The 17959-nt window shown below is 51.1% G+C and overlaps 1 protein-coding gene across 4 annotated transcripts in view; it reads right to left on the bottom strand.

Moving 5' to 3' along the window:
* Positions 1 to 4764: 4764 nt before the first annotated feature.
* The window catches only part of lnx1 (ligand of numb-protein X 1), a 33294-nt gene continuing 20099 nt past the window's right edge, over positions 4765 to 17959 (bottom strand). For 2 of the 4 annotated variants that reach the window (XM_079266547.1, XM_079266549.1), the window contains 9 exons: positions 14478 to 14725; positions 12948 to 13103; positions 11049 to 11257; positions 10565 to 10963; positions 9140 to 9274; positions 8153 to 8330; positions 7094 to 7340; positions 6327 to 6485; positions 4765 to 5710 (listed from right to left, as the gene is read on the bottom strand). In XM_079266547.1, coding sequence (XP_079122673.1) covers positions 5575 to 5710; positions 6327 to 6485; positions 7094 to 7340; positions 8153 to 8330; positions 9140 to 9274; positions 10565 to 10963; positions 11049 to 11257; positions 12948 to 13103; positions 14478 to 14725 — 1867 coding nt within the window. In that variant the 3' untranslated portion in view covers positions 4765 to 5574. The remainder of the gene's footprint in view (positions 5711 to 6326; positions 6486 to 7093; positions 7341 to 8152; positions 8331 to 9139; positions 9275 to 10564; positions 10964 to 11048; positions 11258 to 12947; positions 13104 to 14477; positions 14726 to 17959) is intronic. The other 2 variants (XM_079266548.1, XM_079266550.1) reach the window with 1 other exon arrangement.

Below are 17959 nucleotides of genomic sequence, written 5' to 3'. Positions count from 1 at the left end.
TTCACTCGGCAGAACCGGAGGTTTCCGCCTGTAAAGAACCGGATGTCTCTCCATACATCTCGCCTCTGATGAGTTCCTGAAGTGATCGACTGTGTCGTTGCTTTCAGACCTGGGGCGGTTTGAAGCCTTCACGCTATCGGGGGTTAGCTTGTGGACAGCATCCTATCAAAGCACAAGCAAAGCTGTCCGTGCTGGAAATAGAGATTTTACTGAGAGACTCTACGACATATAAAAGGATGTCTCTTCAGTCTGAATTCCTCTTCAGATCACTTTGTATTGGAATGGTGCCAAAAGAGGCAGGCAGGTATATTGTAAAGATGCGTCAGATCCTGAACAAGGTCACATTAGTAGAATCTACAGATGAATTGGATCTAATGTGTAAATATGAAACGTGGTCACAGCCTCAGATCTGACGTGGTTGTGATGAAATCAGTCGTTTGCAGATCGTCTGCTTTAATCCGCGTTATGTAGGAGACGACGTTCATCCTCTCTGAGCTGTTAGTCTGAACAGTTTACCTCCAGTGACTGTGCAACATGTCAACGATGAACTGAGTGCAGCAGCGGAACGGGTGGGCCGACACGGTCACACGGTAACAGACCGGTAACGGTAACAGACCGGTAACGGTAACAGACCGGTAACAGTAACAGACCGGTAACAGCCAGAGGAGGCAGCTTCTGGAACAGGACACACTTAGATGAATACGATTTAAATACGCTAATGATGGTTAAAACCATTTTTCTTTTGTCGGGATGCGTCTTGACAGGACTGCAGCTCCTACAGTGATGGTGTTGTAGTCTCAGGACTGCAGCTCCTACAGTGATGGTGTTGTAGTCTCTCAGGGCTGCAGCTCCTACAGTGATGGTGTTGTAGTCTCAGGGCTGCAGCTCCTACAGTGATGGTGTTGTAGTCTCAGGGCTGCAGCTCCTACAGTGATGGTGTTGTAGTCTCAGGACTGCAGCTCCTACAGTGATGGTGTTGTAGTCTCAGGACTGCAGCTCCTACAGTGATGGTGTTGTAGTCTCTCAGGGCTGCAGCTCCTACAGTGATGGTGTTGTAGTCTCAGGGCTGCAGCTCCTACAGTGATGGTGTTGTAGTCTCAGGACTGCAGCTCCTACAGTGATGGTGTTGTAGTCTCAGGGCTGCAGCTCCTACAGTGATGGTGTTGTAGTCTCAGGACTGCAGCTCCTACAGTGATGGTGTTGTAGTCTCAGGGCTGCAGCTCCTACAGTGATGGTGTTGTAGTCTCAGGACTGCAGCTCCTACAGTGATGGTGTTGTAGTCTCTCAGGACTGCAGCTCCTACAGTGATGGTGTTGTAGTCTCAGGACTGCAGCTCCTACAGTGATGGTGTTGTAGTCTCTCAGGACTGCAGCTCCTACAGTGATGGTGTTGTAGTCTCAGGACTGCAGCTCCTACAGTGATGGTGTTGTAGTCTCAGGACTGCAGCTCCTACAGTGATGGTGTTGTAGTCTCAGGACTGCAGCGCCTACAGTGATGGTGTTGTAGTCTCAGGACTGCAGCTCCTACAGTGATGGTGTTGTAGTCTCAGGACTGCAGCTCCTACAGTGATGGTGTTGTAGTCTCAGGGCTGCAGCTCCTACAGTGATGGTGTTGTAGTCTCTCAGGACTGCAGCTCCTACAGTGATGGTGTTGTAGTCTCAGGACTGCAGCTCCTACAGTGATGGTGTTGTAGTCTCAGGACTGCAGCTCCTACAGTGATGGTGTTGTAGTCTCTCAGGACTGCAGCTCCTACAGTGATGGTGTTGTAGTCTCAGGACTGCAGCTCCTACAGTGATGGTGTTGTAGTCTCAGGGCTGCAGCTCCTACAGTGATGGTGTTGTAGTCTCAGGACTGCAGCTCCTACAGTGATGGTGTTGTAGTCTCTCAGGACTGCAGCTCCTACAGTGATGGTGTTGTAGTCTCTCAGGACTGCAGCTCCTACAGTGATGGTGTTGTAGTCTCTCAGGACTGCAGCTCCTACAGTGATGGTGTTGTAGTCTCAGGGCTGCAGCTCCTACAGTGATGGTGTTGTAGTCTCAGGGCTGCAGCTCCTACAGTGATGGTGTTGTAGTCTCTCAGGACTGCAGCTCCTACAGTGATGGTGTTGTAGTCTCTCAGGGCTGCAGCTCCTACAGTGATGGTGTTGTAGTCTCTCAGGACTGCAGCTCCTACAGTGATGGTGTTGTAGTCTCAGGACTGCAGCTCCTACAGTGATGGTGTTGTAGTCTCAGGGCTGCAGCTCCTACAGTGATGGTGTTGTAGTCTCAGGACTGCAGCTCCTACAGTGATGGTGTTGTAGTCTCAGGACTGCAGCTCCTACAGTGATGGTGTTGTAGTCTCAGGACTGCAGCTCCTACAGTGATGGTGTTGTAGTCTCAGGGCTGCAGCGCCTACAGTGATGGTGTTGTAGTCTCAGGACTGCAGCTCCTACAGTGATGGTGTTGTAGTCTCAGGGCTGCAGCTCCTACAGTGATGGTGTTGTAGTCTCAGGGCTGCAGCTCCTACAGTGATGGTGTTGTAGTCTCAGGACTGCAGCTCCTACAGTGATTAATCAAGTTATTTTAGCTTAGAGGATACTGCAGCGCGCCTGTTTGAGTTTAATGTACAGTAAAGGGCAAACTGTGACACGAGAGTTTGGCTCTTTGTTACTCTGGGACAGAGGGGGGGGGGGGGGGGACTATGAGCTCTTTCTCTCCTTTGTATTATTTACCCATGAAAAAAAAAAGCCTCCAGTTTCATCAGTAGCAAATGTGAAACAAAAAATCCCTGCGATGTTTGATATTTTTCAGCGGCAGAGACGCCGCAGAGCAAAGACACAAACGCCACCGGTCTGAAAGATCTGGTGGAGAAAGAGAAGAACGCCACGGAGACGACGGAGGAGAGAGGAGGCACGGAGAGAGGAGACACGGAGAGAGAGGAGCCAGGGAGAGAGGAGACACGGAGAGAGAGGAGGCAGGGAGAGAGAGGAGGCAGGGAGAGAGGAGACACGGAGAGAGGAGACACGGAGAGAGGAGACACAGAGAGAGAGGAGACAGGGAGAGAGGAGACACGGAGAGAGAGGAGGCAGGGAGAGAGGAGACACAGAGAGAGAGGAGGCAGGGAGAGAGGAGACACAGAGAGAGAGGAGACACGGAGAGAGGAGACACGGAGAGAGGAGACACGGAGAGAGGAGACACAGAGAGAGAGGAGACAGGGAGAGAGGAGTTACAGAGAGATGAGGAGGCACAGAGAGAGGAGACACAGAGAGAGGAGACACAGAGAGAGGAGACACGGAGAGAGGAGACACGGAGAGAGGAGACACGGAGAGAGGAGACACGGAGAGAGGAGGCAAGGAGAGAGGAGACACAGAGAGAGAGGAGGCAGGGAGAGAGGAGACACGGAGAGAGGAGACACGGAGAGAGGAGACACGGAGAGAGGAGACACAGAGAGACGAGACACAGAGAGAGAGGAGACAGGGAGAGAGGAGTTACAGAGAGATGAGGAGGCACAGAGAGAGGAGACACAGAGAGAGGAGACACAGAGAGAGGAGACACAGAGAGAGGAGACACGGAGAGAGGAGACACAGAGAGAGGAGACACAGAGAGAGAGGAGGCAGGGAGAGATGAGGAGCCAGGGAGAGAGGAGACAGGGAGAGAGGAGACACGGAGAGAGAGGAGGCAGGGAGAGAGGAGACACGGAGAGACGAGACACAGAGAGAGAGGAGACAGGGAGAGAGGAGTTACAGAGAGATGAGGAGGCACAGAGAGAGGAGACACAGAGAGAGGAGACACAGAGAGAGGAGACACAGAGAGAGGAGACACAGAGAGAGGAGACACGGAGAGAGGAGACACAGAGAGAGGAGACACAGAGAGAGAGGAGGCAGGGAGAGATGAGGAGCCAGGGAGAGAGGAGACAGGGAGAGAGGAGACACGGAGAGAGGAGACACGGAGAGATGAGGAGGCACGGAGACGACGGCGAGAGGCAGAAATCCTCCAGCAGGTTTAACAGAGAAACACAGACATGTTAACACTCCACCAGCTCTGCTACAGGAGCAACACACTTAGTCAACTCTTAAACTCCTAACATACATACATGAACTATGACCTGATTACCATCCTAAGCAGACACTTCGACACCAACAGTAGACGCTAAGCATCGAACAGCAGACCGTGTAGTTGATCCGCTCTACCAGCAGAGCCACAGCGGCCATTTTGTGTCTCTTTGTGGTTGTTTTTCCCTATTTGATTGTAGTTGTGTGTCTCTTCGTAGTTGTTTTGAATCTCTCTGTTGTCTTTTTGTGTCTTTTTATCAGTTTCAGCTCTTTGTAATCATTTTGTATCTCTTTGTGGACATTTTGTGTCTCTTTCAGTGACATTTTGCAGGCCCCTGACACTTAGTGCCCAGTTGTCCCGATCAGTAGTCCATCCATGCACACACTCTCAGTCCTCATGAAAGACAGAATTATCACGTGATTGTCTTCTACGTCCTCAACAGCAGCAGCAGGAAGAGGAGGGACAGTGCTGAGGACAGGGACAGTCAGAGTAGACACAAAAAGAAATAGGAAGGACAAGAAGACCAACAAGATGTTCTCTGTTGACCAAGAGAGCACGTTAAAATACAACCGACTGTCTCTCAATCTGTTTCATGAGTTCTGCCCTGTGGCATCTTGCAGTGTTTCATCAGAAAGTGAGTTTTATTGGAGACGCTGAGCAGAAAATGTTCATGTTGCATCAGTGTCAGTGTATTAAAGTAAGAGTTTCCTCCCACAACTCTCTTTTTCAAATGACTTTATTGATCATTGAACCAAATGTACCGTCAGATAAACTACACAGGCCGAAGCGTGACAGACAGAACGGCAGCAGACGGGCCTCAGACCGTCCGCCGACACACAGAAACACAGTCTGTTTCTTTTGTCTTCTTAAAAGTAAGAAAATGAGTAAGGCCTCCACAATGTCACCTAATTCAATATTTCTTTAACATGTTATGAACACATTGATCTTTTATTTTTTTTACATACATATCTTATTGCCAGTGGTCGGATAATTGAGCCATCGCTTCTGAAAACAGAGAGAAACCTCAACACAGATGACTACTGGGCAACGATGAAGATGACAACCACCGTCAGTACAAACAGGATGGAGCCTACGTCCAAAGCCCAAACCACGAACAAACCAAAGGAAACGTATTACAAGTGCTTGGATCAGAACCTTTTTTTGTGTTTTTTTTTTAGACACCCAACATTTACAGTAAAGAAATGTGAGTCCAACTTAACGCACACCCTAATATATAACTACTGGAATTGGCAACGTGTTGTGTCTCCTCCTCGATCCACCGGCTCCACTCGCTGGATGCTGTCCAGAGAATGACCTCCAAACAGATCACAACATCATGGTCCCCCCCCCCCCCCCCAGTGTTCTCGGAGGGACAAGTTAACCTCTGGTAACAATCCAGTCTCATGTTTGTCCCTCTCCGAAACTCCCAGCAAAAAGTCTCAGACGCGTCCGTCCAGATAGCACTATTCTACGCTCGGGGGTGGTCGGCCGGTCTCAAAGCTCCGCCTCCACACATTCCTTGGTCAGTGGCACCGAGGCGGCGCTACAGCAGGCTGCCCGGCCAGGAGACGATGGTCAGGGTGATCCGGCCCCGGAGCTCCTTCAGAAGGCGCACCAGCGCCGTGTGGGTCATCCCCCATGTGCTCTTCCCGTTCACCTCGAGCAAGATGTCCCCACACCTGCACAGAGCGACACGGCCAATTGAAAAGAGCACCGTTAACCTCTAGGTTTAGCTTGTGTTAGCCTGACTCCCGTTAACCGGTAACTAACTGTCGTGTCTCCGGAGACACGACCCGCTCCATATGGAGACAAAAACGTGACAACACTAAGTTCAACTTCTGCCGATAGACCTCTAAATGCTTCACACTGTACCTTTAAGAAATTTTTTTTTTAATTTTCTCCGACACTCCGTTGACATTTTCAAAAAGCTATATTCATCCAATTCTATCATTGTGTTGCATATCTCTTGCCTCCGACTTGTTTTGATCTTTGCTCGGGTCGATCAGCTGATGTTCGTTGTCTCTATCGACCTTTTCAAAGAACATGTACATTTTGAATTGGGCTCCTTTGTATTCTCTGTTCCTGCAGCGTTTAGTAAATGCAGCAGCTGACAGGAAGTGAGTACCCTCGGTGGTTAACCGATTAACTGATAGTCGGATCACGTAAATGATCACAATTAACACAAACCTAATTAATGGAAACCAAGAAATTACTTTACGGATATAAATTGAAAATCGTCTTTTTTTGCTCGTACAGGTGTTGAAGCTGCTCTAAAGCCTTTTTCCCGCCGCATACCTTATCCTGCCGTCGTTGTAGGCCGGCGTCCCCTCCACGATGGAGCGGATGAAGAAGGATTGATTGCAGTTGACCTCCTCCTGACCCCCAACGATGCTGAAGCCCAGGCTGCCCGAAGTGCTCCGCCGCAGGACGATGTCTTTGCAGCAGTAGAGGTGTCTGCACGAGCCACGGCAGAGAGATTAAAACCACGAATCTCTACACTGCGTCTTTAAAGTGTACAAACCTCACGTCTGTACAGACAACAAAGGCCTCTTTGAATAAAGGTGTGACTTCTCCTCCCAGCAGATAAGAAACAATGAATGGTTGGACGATACACGTATATATATATAGCATATTTAAACATAGCATAATAGCATATTATTTAAAGCTGCACCACTGGTCTGTCCCATGGTGACTCGGAGCTTTCTTCTGACTCCTAATCAATTTGCCGTTTGAGGAGAAACACATTAGTATTATTTACTTTAATTAACCAGGAGCAGTAGTTGTTTACCGCCGTCAGCGCCGCCGTCTAAACATCCGATTAAGATAAATGTGAACGTTACAATCCGAGGGAAGCTTTTTCATTCTCAGAAGTTCTGCTGATGAAATAGCATCTGAATATTTAAAGCGGGAAAGTCAGAAAGTATAATGAGTATTCTCTCCCCAGCTGGCGCTGTCAGAATGTCTGTTGGCGACCAGCTGGCGGAGGTCAAAAGGACCAGTGTGTGTGTGTGTGTGTGTGTGTGTGTGTGTGTGTGTCTAGGGGGGGGAGGTGTCAATTATACCTGGGCAGCTGCAGCCACGACACCCACAGCGGCGAGTAGTCGTCGTTGGGCAGCGGGCTCTCGGTGCTGTCCGTGGGTGACGGGGTCAGGCAGGGCGGCAGAGCGCACTCCTGGAGGCTCTCCTCCGGCGGACGCATCTCCAGCACCTTGAGCGCGACGGGAGAGGAGGTGTTCTTCAGTTTGGCCACGGCCTCGCCTCGCGTCACCCCCGTCAAGTCCACCCCGTTCACGTTTAGCAGGATGTCGCCTGTGGGGGGGGAGGACAGCCTGATTAATGCTTTTCAAAAGACCTCAGGGCGCTGTGGACTCATCATCTGCCTGTTTAATATTCAGCAACCTTCCCGCTCCAGCATCAACACAAAGGGGGTGGACACAGAGCGCCACCTGTGCTTTAGAGCGCCACCTGTGCTTTAGAGCGCCTCGCGGCGATGAAAGTGGTGCGAAGGGGAAAACAGACGGTGCAGCTAGTGAGCGACGCAGAGCCCCCGGGCCGACATGCTAATGAGTGGTCCGGCTTCACAACACAAACAAGTTTCACGAGCACACAAGCGGAGACAGCTGCTGCTGCGCCGTCCCGTATGAATACTGTAACGTGCACCTCGGACCATCCAGAACAACGTCTTCCTGCTGCTCGCTCTTAATGAGCGGGAATCAGCTGCATTACAGGATCTCAACACTGCTGCTGGTTCAGAGCCGACTGATTTCATCCAGCTAAATAATTAAGCGCTCCACAAACGGAACACAAGAAGTCCCGAGCTCTGCTGTGCTCGTGTTTGTTTCTTTGCTGTTGCTTTCGGTTGAAGTGCGTCGGAGCCAATTTGTGGAGCGCCGAACCGCGGCAGCATCGCCGCGTCTTTCTGCCGGATGAATGCACTTCATAATGAAACATAATTCATCAATCAGCCCGTCTGCAACACACAAAGGATTCATCGCCAAAGCCAAGCCTGCCAGCCGCTCTGTGAGCTCAACAACAGCTTCATTTCAAAAAACAAGCAGCTCTCCCTCCAATGAGCGAGTGATGATCTGTAAAACAGGACGGTCGTATCACATAGCTTGTACCTTTGCGGATGGAGCCCTCCTGTCCCACCACTCCGTCAGAGTCCACGTTGGTGACGTAGATGGGGAGGTCCCACCCTCGGCTGGACATGCCGCCCGCCACCGTCATCCCCAGGGAGTCGTACGGCTCCTTCGTCAGAGTGACGTTCTTCTCGTAGCACGCAGGCTTCTGACAGGAGTCCTTCAACAGAGAGAGAGAAGGTGCACCGGAGGGTCAATTAACAATGGAGATCTAAAGCAACAGGGCTGCTTTTGTCGATACCAACATCAGAAACGTCTCCCACACCGCCCACAATACTGAATCTGGTATCACAGAGTCTGCGCACCAATCGGATCACGTTGTATCGTCGATCAGCTCAGTTACGCTGCACAGAAACAACAACCGATGTCATTCGCAACCTGATCCACACACACACACACACACACACACACACCCACCCTGCTGAGCACTGAGCATGTGCAAACTAGACCTGCACACCTGCGTAGAAAAGCTCCATTTCTTCCTCCGTTAATGTTACACAGCTAGCTAGCGTTAGCAGCACAGTCCGGCCCGGTTAGAAGAGTATGATTATGATGATTATTATTATTATTATTATTATTATTATTATTATTATTATGATTATTACGATGCGTTCAAGCTCCATTTAGTAGAAACGAGTATTGGGTAGCGGTGAGCTACGTTATCCTGATGTGTTCAAATGTCATCTTGTTACATTATTTTGGTGAGAAACTTGAATGAATCTATTTGTTTGAAGGAGATGTTTTCATAGAAATATATACTAGATATTAGAGGGAATTCTGCACCTTTTTAAAAAAATTTTTTAAACACACTGGTGTCGCATCGGTGCTCGCGGTGCTGCTTGATTGACAGGCTCAGCTTTGATGGGAGAATAATACCTGCAGGGATCATTTGCACCTGAAAGGGTTTTCATCAGAGAGAACACAGCGCCTCCCTGTGCGCCGGTGCACTCGTCTCTACGTGCTGCTCACCAGTAGTGTTTGCTCGATATCCACGGGGGAATAAGGCGGAGGACCGTCCATCGCCCACGGAGCTTCTTGTAAGATGTCCGGCGTGGGCAGGCAGATCTGACGAGACACGATGAAGTGGACGCCCTCCTCAGATGCCTGGAGAACAGCGAGACAGCAGAGTTCAGACATGAGCTGCAAACTACACTGTGGCAAGAAAAGACTGAAGACCGATACCACTCTGTCCAACAGCCGGTTAGCTTAGCACAAAGGCTGGAAACAGGTCAACAGCTAGCCTCTATTTGACATGTTACATCCATCGATGTATGAAGAGAGCTGGATGCAGCGTTGGAGGCGGGCCTTGTTCATTCCTATGAAACCCGTCACTCACTCTGCCTGTATCCAGTTCTCTTCATACGTGCATGTTGTACTCGTTAGTTTAATCCCGACAAAGTGTGAAAGAAACAACGAGCAAGATGTCAGCGAAGACTCTAAAAAGTTACAGACCAGTAAGAAAACGTTTGGCACATTTTAACCTTTAAAACGCTGAATTGTTGTTTTGACATTTTGGGTTCTGAGCGGATTAAACGAACACGGTTCTGGATTTTGTTTCCTTCAGAAGGAGCCTGGCTAGTTGTTTAGCACGGTTTCCAGTCTATATGCTAAGCTAAGCTAAGCAGCTGCAGCCCGATATATTCAACAGACATCGATCGACTCATCCAACGAATCAAACACATTCCCAAAACTATTCCTTTAAAACTGGTCATCAAATAACGGCTAATAATAACTTTCATTCTAAGATTGAATTGAAATATTACATCTAAAATATGTTTTTTTATATTACTTTGGTGAACCAGCACTTTAATTAAGGATAAATACAGACAGACGGGCAGACAGACGGGCAGACAGACGGGCAGACAGACGGGCAGACAGACGGGCTGGCCCTCTGAGACCCCCCTGGTCTCTGTAGCACAGAGCTGCCTCCTGAATCAGCCAGTCCAGCCCATTATTGCCTGAACTGGACTAATTGAATTTCCTCCCTGGCAGTTGTTAATCTGCGACAGAAAGCGGCCGCTCTGAGAGGCTCCGCAGAGACCCACAAGAGACCAGTCAGACCGGAACGCCGAGGCCCAGAGACCCCGCTCAGCCCGCCGCTAACACACAGCAATTAACCAACGATTAACCACAAAACACGGCCATTGACTGCACCGACCAGGAACCAGAGGCGGCCGCTGGCCCGGTCCATTAGGGAGCCACCGCAATTAAGTTCCATTAACTGCAGCGAGTGCAGACGCAACAGCACAATTAGCGCTGAACCACCACAATGATCTGTAACACCTCGGGGACTCTGGGTAAGACCAGCGTTACGGTCTGCAACAACATGTGGACGAGTGCGACACAACTCGACCTTTCCATCGACCGGTTTAGAAGAAGGACCGCCGCACTGACCTGGATCAGCAGCGCGGCGTGCTCCGGCGCGCCGTAGCGCAGGTCGTGCCCGTTGATGGCCAGCACGCGGTCGCCGACGCACAGCTGGCCGTCGCGCGCCGCCAGACCGCCCTCCAGCAGGTGGAAGATGTAGACGCCGTGCTCCTCCGGCCGCCTCACCAGCTTGATGCCCAGCTGCTCGTCCGGGATGGACTTATTCAGGACCACGTGGATGCCGTCGTCCCTCAACGGGTGGTGGGGCGGACCGTGAGGCGGGTGGCCCCCGGCGACCTCGTGGCCGTGCGAGCGGTAGCGGTGGCGCTGTTCTCTGAGCACGGTCAGCCGGAGGAGCTGGCAGGGCTGCTTGAGGGTGGCCAGGGCGTAGCAGTGGGGCACGTTGCTGATGTCGATGCCGTTTACCTGAGAGGGCAACGGACAAGAGGCTGAAAAGCTACAACTGTGATCGACTCTGACCGACACGCGAAGCACATTCTCACTGCCGTACCTTCAGGATCATGTCCCCGGGCAGCAGGCGTCCGTCCCGAGCAATCACGCCTTCTCTGTAGATATCCTGGATGAGGACGCGAACCAGCGGGGTCTCGTTGCCCCCGACGATGCTGATGGCCAGCGGGTCCGAGGGATCCGCCCGCGTGATCTTAACACTGGTGAGCTCCCCGTCGGGGATCAGGTGATGCAGCTGAGGAAGAGGCAGCACTGAGGGAAGAGGAAAGAGAACAGTTGAGTTCTGAACGTTACTGTACGACGACATGAAACATCGGGTTTGACGAAGAGCCAAATATAACAGAGGGAGGAAGTAGGAGAGCGAGAGCGGAGAGCTTCTGCAGTGGAACCAGCTGTCTCTACTCCCTCAGGTAAAACTAACTTGTAAGCCAAGAGGGGAAATGTACTTGGCTGGTTATCCGGCTCGATGTTTGTATCATTCGTCACATACATCTGTAGTCCGCATGGGAAAAGCCTCAATTTCTAATTTCCACAAGGTTATTACTTTGGGCGGAGGGACGCAAGTACAGTTCTAACAAGCACACATTCCAACCGCTGCTCAGGGGAAATGTTCAGCATTCATCCGCGTGATCGTCTCTGCACAAAGTGCAACTTCAAGAATTATAATATGCAGAATCAATCAACTCAACCAATGTACAGGATTCTGCCATAAAGAACGCGTGTTACTCGCCCAAATACAACAAATGAACCTCATCGTAAAGCTTCATATTCAGTTTTTATCTCATAGAATTGTGCAAACTCGCCCTTCCCTCATGCCCGCTGCTGAAGTCCACTTAACAGCAGGATGACACATCTCAACTGGACCACGTGGAGGAGGGCGGGGCTCTTTGGGCCGACAGCATTCGCCAATAAACGACAGAGAAGACCTTATTTCTGAAGAATGTCTGTCTGCCTCTCTCTCTCTTCATTCTCTCACTCTTTATTCTCTCTCTCTTCATTCTCTCCGGCTCAGTCAGCCTCAGTCAGTTTCTACTCACGCTGCACTTTCTCCGATCCAAAGTCAATATTTAGTCTTCATCGCAGCAGATTGCCTTCGGGGTGGAGACACATTAACACAGAGACCTGCAGCCATTATGAACGCTTCCTCCTCTCCTCTTTCTTCATCCCGTCCCACCGTTGTATCTCGGCATGGGGACATTGCTGTGCTTTTATTTGTTTCCTTATCTTTTGTGTCTGTAGCCGCTCTTCCCTCCATTTGTTCTGAATGGATCCATCTCGACTTCAACCTTCCATCCTCTCTACTAGTCTATCTTTGTCTCTCCAGCGGCAGCCCATGAATATTTAATCTATTCTCTCAGCCTCAGAGAATAATCTGATCCCCGATCGTTCGTCATCCTTCATTCTTACCGAACACCACATTCCTGCAGCTCTACTTCAACATCTCGCTCTTTATATTTCCTCCACTTTTACCATCAACAGGGTCCAGGACGTGGATATTACATCAAACGTCTCTCGAGCACGTTTCCTCTACTCCGTAACATCCACCGTGGATCCACCGTGCCGACAACACGGCGCTCCCCGAGGACTACTCCATCAAGTTGGTGCAAACCGGTTCACCCTGGATGTGTTGGAGGGCGAAGGAAGAGGAGGAGGAAGAGGAGGAAGAGGGGGTGAAGGAGAAGAGAAGGTCTTCAGCTTCGTCTCCAGCGACCTCCCCCGTATCCCATCCCTGTCTAAAGAGCCTCAGGCTCCCATTCTCCCTCCTGATCCGTCTCCCTTAATCCACCAGCGGATTTACGCAATCTGCAGCTGAATTATTAAAGAAACATGCTGCTGTTACACCGAGTGCTCCCAGCCGGTCCGCCCTCCTCCTCCAGCTCAGCGAACATGGCAAACACACAGCCGGCTCTCAGACACGAGGGCGAGAGGAGATGATCGTCACCTTCCTGTGGCACGTTGGAGTTCCTGGCGTTGTCCCTCTCCTCCAACGTCTCGTTGCTCACCGCGTTGCCACTCTTTGTCCTCCGCAGGACGCTGAACGCCCGGTTCAACCTCCTGAAGGAGCGGCTCCTCACCGAGGACCGGTCGAAGTTCCTGACTGCAGAGAACACAGGGGAGAAAGGAGAGGCACTTTATGGACCACAGCGCGCTCAACATGCCCGGACATGTCTGAATCTGCCTCCTCAGGGCCAATCCACTGCCTCCCCCTTCAGTGACTGTTGGTGAGAGGATGAAGACGCCGTGTGGTGCAGGAGGTCCCGATTAAACAACACAGCCATGAGCTTCAAGTCTGACCAGATGCAAAAACAGTGCATTTTGCACCTGTAGTTAACTTTTCAGCCATAATTCTGCCCCTGATCCTGACGATAGTGACATAAAGTATTTGATCGGCCGTTGAATTTGCATTGAAAGTGGACTTCAGAGGCTTTTGGGGGAGACGATTTCTCCCCCAATTATCTCCCAAACACGAACGCAAACAACGCAGGATTGGAAATATTGAAGAGAATATTGTCCTTGCCATTTGTTAGAATGTAAAGATGCCGACAGTGCGTTTTGGTGAGAAACACTACACGTCAACAGAACTTAAAACAGTTCCTTTGTGTGGACGGAGGAGCTGCTTTCAACCAGTGGCTCTTTAATAAATGCGTAGTTACACGTTGCGTAACTACAGCAGCGATGTAACACACGGACTCTAGTGACCACATCCAGGAGGAGCGCCTCCCAGTGAGGCCGGTGTCTGGTACTTTCCTTCGGAACAGGACCGACGGGCTAGGAGCTGCGGTGGAGAGAGGCAGCAGCTCGGCTGCACCGGGTCTCAGAGGGGGCGGGGCCTCTGAGCCCCCCCTCTGCGGGCTCTGGGAGATGCGAGCGCTCCTGACAGCCACATTATTCTTTAAAAGCGCCGGCCGCTTCTGGAGCCGTCAGCTTGTTCAGCAGCAGCGGCGCTCACGGTGCGGCGGGGAGCTCGGCCGGCCTAAAGTGCTGGTGCAGCGTCATGTGGCGTCCCCACTGCATGTACGCAGAGAGGAACAACTCGTGACTGCTTCCTGGTTTCACAGGTGGGAGAAATGGAGGGAGAGGGCTGATCACGTCACACTCGCATCAGGCTAAATTTAACTCAACTCTCCTTCCATTTCTCCTTGACTGCGTAATGTACCTGCCCTCTCAGTGACTTTCTGTTGCCCTGCTCTTCTCCCCAAAGAGAGATTTTATGGATTGGTGGAGGGAAAAAAGAAAACAAGGCAGTGCAGCTAATTGGCTGATAGGATTTCTATCAGAGACCATTAGAAAGAACAAGCACTGTATTTGAGGTTGAGCGAGGTTCAACGTTATACGTCTGCAGGTGTGGTTGTATGTTTGAGCGTGATGACCGGCATCTGGTTTGGACTGGGAGACTGGGAGACTGGGACTGGGAGACCGGGACTAGAACGGGTCAACGTGGCCGCACACGGACGCCCGCTCGCCCACTCACACTCACTCTTCTTGCTGCTGCTGCGGGCCGCCAGGCTGGTGGTGCTGCCCGACTGGCTGTTGTCCTCCATGCTGGGGTCGAAGGCGGGGTTCACCAGGCCGGGCTCGTCCGACAGGAGCGCCACGGCGGCGGGGCCGTCGCCGGGCAGCGTGGCGACGGTGAGCTCGGACGTGCTGTCGGTGCACTCGCCCTCCTGCGAGCGCCGCTTCCTGTCCGCCGAGAGCCCATAGTGAGAGGCCCCTTTGCACCTGCAGAGAGGGGGTGAACAGGTCAGTCTCAAACTCAGATGCAACCAATGCCGGACACGATGACATTGATGATCTGACACAGGAAGCTCACGCTCTGTAATGGGCTCCATGTGGAGCACTGAGTAGAGTGAACGTCAAGAAGTCGCGTTAACGTCTAAAGAAAAGGTCACATTCTGAATGTGAGCAGATCTCAGCGTCTCCTCCAGCCGGAGGCTTCCTGCTCGCGCAAAGAAGCGCTTATCTGACCTCCACACTCAACACAGCACCTCCAAGACACCACACAGCCTGCACAACAACATCAGAACGTGGGGGCTGAATATATATTTCCTGGCACTCAAAATTAGAATTCATGCGGCACCTCTGAGAGAATGTCATATTTACTCTAATGGAGGACAGAAAACTGAATTTCCGTTGCTTTCTTTTGGCAGTAACTGGTATCACATGTAGGATGGATTGTTCTCTGCCGCTGAGTGTGAGCATCACTGACAGATGATTGAATACAAATGCAAGAAGACAGGGGGGGGGGGCTGACACAACATTTGAATATAAAACAGAGATCGCCTGAATGCTGTTTTTCTCAAAAACTACATTCCTTAGTTCCAGATGTCTTCTCCCTGTCAGCACAACCACAATATTACATTTAATTTAATTGGGAATGTTTGCGTGTCTATTGTATTGTAGCGAGAATTTCCCTCCATCTGCCATAAAGGCTTCGAGCTGACGCTTCACCAGGAATAACACCGACCCGTCTCTCCGGCTGTCTCTGCGGAGCATCAGCACAAACATGAACTGGGTTTTAATGAGCCGGATCGAACCCGGCACCGCTTCCACAGAAGCTCGGTAAACAAAAGAGGAGCGGCGTCCGTTCTCCGGTGCTGCAAGACGGGTTCGGTTCCACAGGACCTTACGTTGAGGCCAAAGAAATGAAATGTTGGCATCACTATAGAAACAGGATGACACGCTGGTGAGCGTGAGCCCAGCGAGGCACCGCATCACTGGAAGCAGCATTCTGTCTCAATAACGGAGCTGTCACAGCGGGCCATGCACTCTGTCCACACCTCACAGGGAACCCGTTTCTTCCTGAAGTGGGTTCTACGTCTCACTTTGTATCCTCGGGTCGGGACGCCGGTTAGAAGACGGCATCGCCGTCCTGAGCTGTTCTTCTTCATTCGGGGAGCAAAGCGATGGCGATCCAGCAACACAGCACTGACCTGAGTGCAGCGCTGGAACAGAGCAGTATCTCCATCAGCAGCGGGAGGAGAGAGCGCTGCAGCCGGGAGGAGGCGGAAGCTTTGCTCGTGTCACTCACCATCAATCAGAGGAATCAAAGCTGTGTGCAGCTGCTCGCATTCAAGTGCTACAAATCAAGTCTCCTGGGCACACGTGCACAGACACACGTGCACGTGCAACTCTCCTCATGTTCCAACGGCAGGAGAGATGACCGGGCAGTTCGTTGTTTCACTGATAGCACGCTGAAGCAACGAGTTATCATGTCAAAGAATCATGTTCCGTTTGAGTCAGGAAAACACAAACGTTGAAACGTATCGTCAAACAGCTGATGAATACAAAAGGTATCAATCTTAGACCTGTAGTGGTGTTATTAAGTAGTCAAGTACTAACATATAAGTACTTGTACTGAGTAATAACAATACAAATTGCTAGATTCCTAATTGTTTCACAGCTGCGACCATTCCTGTGTAACAATGTCCTCATTCCCTCTAATGCATCCCAGCTGCTGTTATCATCTATAAATAGACTTCACTCCCACCGAAGTCTGAGACGCTCCACTGAACACACACACGCACACGCACACCCACACACACAAACGCACGCACACGCGCGCGCACACACACGCGCACACACACACACACACACACTCACACACGCACACACACGCACACACACGCACACACACGCACACACACTTGAACTGAAGACTTGGACAACGTCCCCCTGTTTCTGCTGTGTCAGTGGAAAATGGAAAAGCACAAGTCAGTCAGTTGATGGGCAAATACCGCTGAATACAGGTTCATTCAGTTCCCTAAATCTCACAGACCACCCAAATCACAGCGACATATCTGTCCAGGTGTTAATGAATGCACACTGCATTTTGAGAAAGAAAGATCTAAAGGCGTTCGTTTCTAACAGTGTGATCGTGGAGCTCAGACACAGAGGATGGAAACCAAAGAAAAATATATTTAGAGCCGTCACAGAGAACAAAAAAAGTTCAGTTGAAGCTCCCAGAAACACAGAGGCCATCTATTGTTCAGCGTGCCTCTGGTTTACTGAGGGCTTTGTCTCCTGTAATTAAAATCTGCTTCCTCCAGAGGATAAGAGTTGCCTCCAAAGCGTAGCCATATCTCAGCTGCTGAAGAGTTTTAACGTCAAGGCCGCAGTCCGTGCTGTCTGAGGTTAAAGGCAGGCGAGCATGACAGAGACCCCCCTTGTCTCCCTCACCAGGCTGGTCCTGGACTCTAACAGCCAAGGTGAGCGAGCCAATTACAGCTCGGAGACGAGCAGCGCCTGCAGACTCTCCCTCCTCATCTCTTTCTTCTTCTCTTGTCAACAAACATCCGTTTGTGTATAATCACAGCACTTTTGAGCGCTAACCCTTTTCTCACACGGCATCATTTTTCTGAGGGGGGGGGGGGGATTGCTCAGCGAGCTCAGAGGATCCTCATTAGCGCTGCAGTATCCGTGTCTCTCTATCGCATCATCTCTCCAAACGCCGGGATCTGTGGCGAGATAAGGAGCGAAGACACCGAAGCATCCCCCCACCCTCCCCCTTTATCTTCCTCCACCTCCTCCGCTCTCCTCCTGTAGCAGCAGCAGTAGCACCATGATGACGCTGCCGGTGACCCGCCGGGTCGTGCCGAGGCTCCCTGGCCGTGACACAAACAGCCCTGTTTCTTGTGATGTGAAATAAACACCGGCTCACGACTCATCAAAGCCTGTGAGATTCTCCAATCCTCTTTAGGGGCGAGTGGATTATCTGTTCTAACCCAAATACTCTCCACCGCTGCCTGACTGCCACAGACGATCATGTTGGCCCACCACACACGATCTCTGCCGGGGTGACGGCTGCCGGGTCAGGCAGCGGCACCGGTCTGTGTCTCAGTGCTCATTTTCACACGGGATCACGCAACGGTTTGGGATCGAAAGCGTCGTTCTTAACGTCGTCAGTCTGTGGTCTGTGGTCTGTGGGCGTTCAGCCGGCTGACCTGCGTGTGACCC

Source organism: Melanostigma gelatinosum (genome assembly GCF_949748355.1).
Source record: "Melanostigma gelatinosum genome assembly, chromosome: 4".
Classification (NCBI taxonomy): domain Eukaryota; kingdom Metazoa; phylum Chordata; class Actinopteri; order Perciformes; family Zoarcidae; genus Melanostigma; species Melanostigma gelatinosum.
Note: the sequence above shows the minus strand (reverse complement) of the source record. Positions and strands in the feature narration are given on the sequence as shown.